General features: G+C 39.7%; 1 protein-coding gene across 1 annotated transcript; it reads left to right on the top strand.

Annotated features, from left to right (window-relative positions):
* Nucleotides 1-1,647: 1,647 nt before the first annotated feature.
* On the top strand, nt 1,648-7,229 carry LOC139625555 (major histocompatibility complex class I-related gene protein-like). Its single transcript, XM_071485647.1, has 6 exons — nt 1,648-1,781; nt 3,438-3,704; nt 5,066-5,344; nt 5,476-5,805; nt 5,897-6,009; nt 6,400-7,229. The coding sequence occupies exons 1-6, from the start codon at nt 1,727-1,729 to the stop codon at nt 6,442-6,444; spliced, it is 1,089 nt and encodes a 362-aa protein (XP_071341748.1). The 5' UTR covers nt 1,648-1,726; the 3' UTR covers nt 6,445-7,229.
* Nucleotides 7,230-7,388: the final 159 nt, after the last annotated feature.

Raw genomic sequence — 7,388 nt, 5'->3', positions numbered from 1 at the left:
TAAATCACCAATCTATAAGAAGAAAACCAAAGAGAGTTGCAGGAGGCTGTTTCATGCAGAGTGGATAAAAAGTGCAGCTGTGAGCAGGGTGGGACTAAAGATAGTCAAAGTGAATGTCATGTGAACACATCAGTCTCAGGTCTCAGTAGCGGAGCAGGTCACAGGTCAAGGTCAGCTACAGATTTAACAGCTGCTTTAGTTTCTTGGTGTTCCTCAGTGAAGTGATCCATTAGTCTAAAATCAAGTAGAGGAGGAGGAAAGACAAATATTAATGCTTCAGATTATTTAAAGTGGGTCATTCAACTCATATACAATATACATATACATACAACTGTACATACACCAATTACAAGTTAGTCTTCATCTCCACAAAAACACAAGACAGATTATACAAACATCCATAATCATATTCCAATCAAAGTTCACATTACATTTATTTTGCTAGGTATAATATAACAGAAGCCCATCTTTCTAAATAAGTGTCCATCTGGAGCTGTAAACTGGCAGTTATCTTTTCCATATTGCTGAAACAAACATTTTATTACAAAATCAGCTGTCAGAAGATGCCGGGTTTTCAGTGGGGTATAGTTATTGGTCCAGGTAAGGGAGAATGATGAGGTTACGTTGTTGACCTGCGGAAGTATGATGCCATGAACGTTACATAGCTGTCACTGACTATGTGGGATCTGAAATGATTACAGGCTAACTCATACACCTGATGCTGAAGGAACACCCCGTCTGTCTCATTTCTGTCCCTTTCTTCTATGATTCTCCTGATCTTGAACATGTGCTCTGCCTGTATGTGGATCTCAGAGTTACAGCAAGAGTGATCAATTTTTATTTATTTAGCCTACACTAATATACAGGACAACTTTCACATTTACAGGCTATAATAATATATAATAGGTCTCCACTATGGATAGTGTATATTATGCTCCACTACATGTGTTGATTATTATAGTCCTTATTAGGGATGAAGGATATCTATGGATGACGTGTTTTATCTCCATCTTTATGTTTTCTGTCAGAAACTGATTTTAGTGTCAGTAAAAGAAAAAGTTATAACCACAGGATTCATATGTCTGTTCAGACTGTAGGGAATCTGGCTGAGAAACATGGAAAGAAAAAAAAAGCAAAAACAAAAAAATTTTATATAATTTTATTTGGAGTTAAAGCCACACAGACACATCAGAGTCACTGTGGATTAAGGGGGATATATGGACGTAACTGCTGCATTGTAAAATTGTGATTTGTATTTTAAAGCTTTTTGAAGTCAGGTTGGGAGGAACCATTACTGGATGTGGAAAGGACGACAACATGTAGTGTCTGGTACAACAGTTTCACAACCAAAACAAGACCAAATATATATATATATATATAACTGTCCTTAGAAGGAGAACACAACACTTACACATGTACATCTGTATCCCAGAGATGTGCACACATCTGTATCGCAGAGATGGGCAGTTAAATCAGTTTAATGGTGATTTTAGTTCTGTTTTCTGTCCATGTTTTGGCTTTGCTGCCTGCTGTTGGCTTCAAATCAAAGTAAAACATTCAGCAGTAAAAGTACTTTATAATGGTCAGTGACAGTGAGCCTTTATGACATCAATTTATAAATGAACACACCTCATATTCCAGACACTGCAAAGCAGGCCACATACAGGACTTTGGACCTTTAATTAAAAGTCGATAACAGTTGTCTTCTTGAGCTCCAGCACTAAACATGGTGAAGTTTGTGTTGTTATTTATGTTGCTCTTCTGCCATGATACATCTGCAGGTGAGATCTCATTTATCATTTTTCTTTCAATACTTAGCTGTGACATGAGTTTTATTGGTCCTCCAGACATTTGAGTGTGTAGTTCATGACTCTCCATCATCGGAATTTGGTTTTTCTTTTACTTCAAAGAGATCGTGTTAATCTGCAGGCATTTTTTTATGCAGAAAGTGACACAACAAAAGTTTTATATGGATGTTAGGAGTTTAAAAAGCATGAAAAGTTTTGAAACTGGGTTGTGACAAGTAAAGAAAAAACAAATCTTGAATACAGAACAGGACTTTCCATCGGAGATATGTGCCATATAGCTATCTCATTCATGCACACACACTCCTCATCTTAGTGTGACACAGATACACTGTGCTGTTACTTACTGAGGGAGAGAAGTTTAATTCATAAACTTACATTTTTAGATATGGAAACATTCACTTAAATATAAACATAACATCATAATCAGAAGGCTGACAGAATGGTACAGTGCTGTGTCCAAACAGGCCCTGCTGGACAAATAGCTCAACTACTAAAGAAGGAAACATAATGGCAGAGTGCCACCAGTGTGCAAAGTACACCCTGTCAGAAGCTAAATAAGAACATCAGTCAACATGTGAAATAAGTGGCCTAAACCAGTGTCAGGAACAATTGCACCAACCTTAATTAGGGCCCGAGCACCGAAGGGTGCGAGGACCCTTTTGAAACTGTAGAGATTATTATTACTCTTCACTGAAATGAATCATCTTTTTGAGGCCTTTCCCATGCTCAAAAAGTCATGACACTTTGCACACACGTCAGGCCTGGTGATTATGTATTTTATGGGTCTCGCACATGGTCCTGGCTAAATGGCTCGACAGCGGCACCTAGAAATTTTCAAAGGGGCTGTTCCTATCCCTTCAGTTTGACCTACATACACGAAAATTGGTAGGCACATGTAACACGCCAAGACATTGCACCCATATTCTAAACCAAACAAATGTTGTGACAAAATACTTCACACGTTGATGATGCTGAATTGCAAAAATTATAAGTTTCCATTCAGGGGCGTGGCTAGGGCGGCGTGGCGAATCTTGCGACAGGAAGTTAATGTAACTCTGTTACACTTTGTCCAATCAGCCCCAAACTTCATAGGTTTTTTAGGGGTCCCAGCCTGAACACAGCTCAATTTCAGTCATACTCATAGCGCCACCTGGTGGTGACAGGAAATGTCATGTGCAGGAAATCCTAATGCGTGTGGAGATCACTGCGGTGTGCGGCTGCTTTGTCTGGCCTGCTGCTGGCCCCCACGGTGCATGGGGGTGCGAGGGCCAGCTCAACACTGCTTGCAGCTTTAAAAACTAATAACTGAAACAAAATAAAATCTGTGCAACATAGCCACTTAAACCAGAACTACCAGAAACAGATTCAACTCACAACAGAAAAGTGTCCTCACAGTATTTTCTATTCCAACAGTTTCACACTGGAACATTTGTAAAGGCAAACAAACAGCTGGATCAGATATGTCCCATTATAGGCCCATTAAAGTCAAGATTATCAGTAATGTTTTCTGTATAATCAATATATTTGATTATTTTCACCTGCATTTCAGGGCTTCTGTAATGTAAACACAACAAAAATAAATGTACTCAAAATATTAGTGAAAAACCTGACAACTTCTTTGTTCTGCAGTGAAACACTCATTGTCATTTTTCCTCACTGGATCCTCTGGAGTCCTCAACTTCCCAGAGTTTGTGGCTGTTGTGTTGATCGATGAGGTGCAGGCGGGTTACTGCGACAGTGACATCAGGAAAGCAAAAGCTACACTAGACTGGGTCGAAGAATGCACAGCAGACGACCCAAAGCACATGGAGTTTTTCAGCCGGAAGTGTTTCACTCATCAGCAGTTTTTTAAAATCACCATGGACAGTTTAAAGCAGCGCTTAAACCAAAGTGAAGGTATGTGCATTCTTTATTTCTAACAGCTATTTTCTCTCCTCTCATATCTGACAGTCTGATATAAACGCTTTAATCCATTCACAGTAAAACACAGTTTTGACAGTCTGTGTGGATGTACTCACAATATTTTGCAGTAGTCATTGATTCTCTGTGGAGGTGAAGAGCTGGTGTTTTGGTGTTCTACTGGTTGTATTGTCGTGAATCATTGGGCAGCAATTGGCACCAAATTGGACTAGCACCAAAAGTGTTTCATTGGCTGAGTCATCTTTTTTCTATGAACACCACTATAAAATTCAGCCCCCAACCAACCACTATCACATGTTGGTAAATGCAGTCACAAGTCTACCTTTACTGGTTTTGCTAGACAAATTAAAAGGTAAGCTAATGCAGACTTTGTCCCCTGGGAGAGGATTAGGAACAGATGGGACGGGGAGATGGGGAGTTACCAGTGTTTGAATTCATCTACAATTTTTCATGGAACAGTGTGAACAGTTTTCAGTGTCAGTAACAGTGAATACATTTACATTTACTGATTTGGCAAACGCTTTTACTCAAAGCAAGTGAGGGACATCACTAAAGCCTAGTAGTAATTACCATAACGCTGAGTACCCACTGAACATGACACAAAGCAATGGAAAGTCACAAGTTTTTTTCTCCAGTGTTTTTGAACTAATCCATTCAACAAACGGACACAAACAAGTACACAACACAATACAGGAGAGCGGATAATAACAAAAGATAGCATATAAATAAAGGTATAGTGGGATTCCAGTCAACTGACTGACATATAGGGGACGGAAGGGCTGAAAATTGAAACGTTTATGCAGGAGATCCTTAATGTGCTCTGCAAGATCCTTCTTTTCTTTTGTTTGTCCCTTTTGCCTCAAAAGCCACAGATACAGACAAAAATGAAGTGCTGACATATAAACAGCATAAAAAAGAAATATTGTAGCTTATTTAAACAATGTTTGCCAACTAGTAAGCAATTAGTTTGCTGTCATTGGGTCATCACCATGAAGAAAAATGCAATCAGTGGGCCATTAGCTATTAAGAATAACTCATTAATCTTGATTCAGTCGAATGGCATAATTGGAATAAAACTTTTCTCTGTGTTAGCAGGTTGAGAAGCGCAGGATAAGGGAGGAGAGACAATAAATAAATAAATAAATGGATTGTGTGATTTTAAAAGGGGTTGTATGGGTTTTTTGATATGGACCCAGGAAAAGGCAAGTTCCCCATCCGCTGACAGCAAATTAGAGCCCACAGAGTTTGTAATGGTATTAACTGCTGGTAACTTGTGTTAGTATCTACCCCTTAAGTCTCTTATTCTGCCTCTCCCTCTCTCACTCTCTCTCTCTCAGGTGTTCACATTTTCCAGAGAGTGCATGGCTGTGAGTGGGATGATGAGACTGGAGAAATTCAAGGTTTTAATCACTATGGTTATGATGGAGAGGACTTCCTTGCGCTGAATTTGAACACACTGACATGGACAGCTCCAAAACCACAGGCTTTCTTCCCCAAACTAAGGTGGGGTGCTGAGAAGGTTAGGTTACAATACAATAAGCACCACCTTATTCAGGAGTGTCCCAGCTGGCTGAAGAAATATGTGGGCTGTGGGAGGGCTCTCCTGCAGAGAACAGGTACAGTCACATGTTTTCACAGAGACTATGAAACACCCAGTGTTTGCAGCATACTGAACTAATGTGTTTCTTAGTTTAAGCCCACATGTTTCTGTTTTTCTCTCTCTCACCTTCCATCTGTCTCTGTCCAGAGTTCCCCTCAGTGTCTCTCCTCCAGAAGACTCCCTCCTCTCCAGTCAGCTGCCACGCTACAGGCTTCTACCCTGACAGAGTCACGATGTCATGGAGGAAAGATGGAGCGGCCCTTCATGAGACTGAGGACCACGGAGTGATCCTCCCCAACCATGACGGAACATATCAGATGAGTGTTGACCTGGATGTTTCTTCAGTCCTGTCTGAAGAGTGGGGGAAATACAGCTGTGTGTTTCAGTTCCCTGGCATCAAGGAAGTCATCGTCACCAAACTGGATCCAGCAGTGATCAAGACCAATCAAGGAGAGACCATGACCAATATTTATAAAGGTGGAGTACTCTGTCATCCTTTTACCAGGTCATTTTTCAGGAATTTCATTAGTTCAAGTTGGGATTTGTGAATGGCCTGTTTTGGTTCCAGGTCCTATGGATGTCCCTACTGGTCCTGTCATTGGAGGCACCGTGTTACTGCTACTGATTGCCATCATTGCAGGGGTCTTAATCTCCAGGGAAAAAAATGGTGAGAGACAAGTAGTAGTAGTAGTAAACCTGTGATAATATCAATTGCACTGTTGGATTTAGCATACATTCAGTGCTTTGGTGTTAGTGAATGAGCGTAGTTTTTCAATGAAGCAAAGCTGGAAAAAGTAAATATTAACAACATGTTGCTGACATATATAGGATAGTTGTGCAGTTATGAGTCTTTTCATAAAATGGAATGAACTAAATTGAATCTTGATACTTAAACAATATCAATCTTTGTATTTCAGGCTACACACCAGTAGTAAGTATCCTGTCTTATAATATTTATTTGATTTTTTCCCCTTTGCTGACCTGTAAGGCAATGAAAGAAAATACACTAAATAATGTGAACACCAATAAGGTAGATATTTTATTTTACTGTCTGTGAATCTGTTCCAACAGGAAAACTGTGAAGATAACGAAGCTAAGATGTGGAGGTTCAGTTGACAGAATATACTGACAAGATACAAATACTGCAGTAATATAGCAGTTGTAGAAATGACAGATGAATAATACTACTCATTGTTTTGGTATCTGGTATCTTATTGTCACAAACTGCAGTTATTGGGTTAGGCATTAACAGGGGTGACCAAAAGCCTTGCAGATATATTCTATCAAACAGGATTTACCATGCATGACTGTAACAATACTTACCTGAACCAGCAGCAACAATATCAACATATTAGCCTACAATGTGTGGCTGAATTATCACACACACACACTAACACACACTAACACACACACACACACACACACACACACACACACACACACACACACACACACACACACACACACACACACACACACACAGACACATACACACAGTCAATTGTATAGGATTTCCATCATATCAACCATCCTGGTATAGAGAGGCAATGATACAATAGTCAAATATTATAAAAAGCAAAAAACAACCAATGTCAACTATTTCTCAAGCTGGTTAGAAAGGCTGGGTCGGTGCTTGGCAGGGGTCTGGACTCACCCAGGACTGTTGGGGAGAGATGCATGCACTGTAAGATGCAGGTCATCTTGGACAATACCAAAATCTCATCTTGCTGTGCTGCAGGACTGAGCGGTTCAGGAGATCCTCTGTTCCCACTGCCATCAGACTGTATAACGCCTCAGTGGCTCATGATCTGAACTGTAAATTTAAACTGCATATACACGAAACCTGCTGGACAATTAAATTTCCCCTAGGGGATGAATAAAGTATCTATGTATCTACTTGACCTTTGACCTTTGACCTCAGTTTTCATCATCATGACAAAACAAACCTATCATAGTATTTATATTTGCAAATAAATCAGTATTTCAATATTAAAGAAAATAATAAGAAAATCAGTCGAGAGGTACAACAAAAAAGAAAAGTCAGCATTAGATGCTACTAC

This window comes from Trachinotus anak, unplaced genomic scaffold, assembly GCF_046630095.1.
Source record: "Trachinotus anak isolate AG129_WGS33_773 ecotype Australia unplaced genomic scaffold, CSIRO_AGI_Tana_v1 ptg000009l, whole genome shotgun sequence".
Taxonomy (NCBI): Eukaryota; Metazoa; Chordata; class Actinopteri; order Carangiformes; family Carangidae; genus Trachinotus; species Trachinotus anak.
This window is presented reverse-complemented; position numbering and strand designations above follow the sequence as displayed.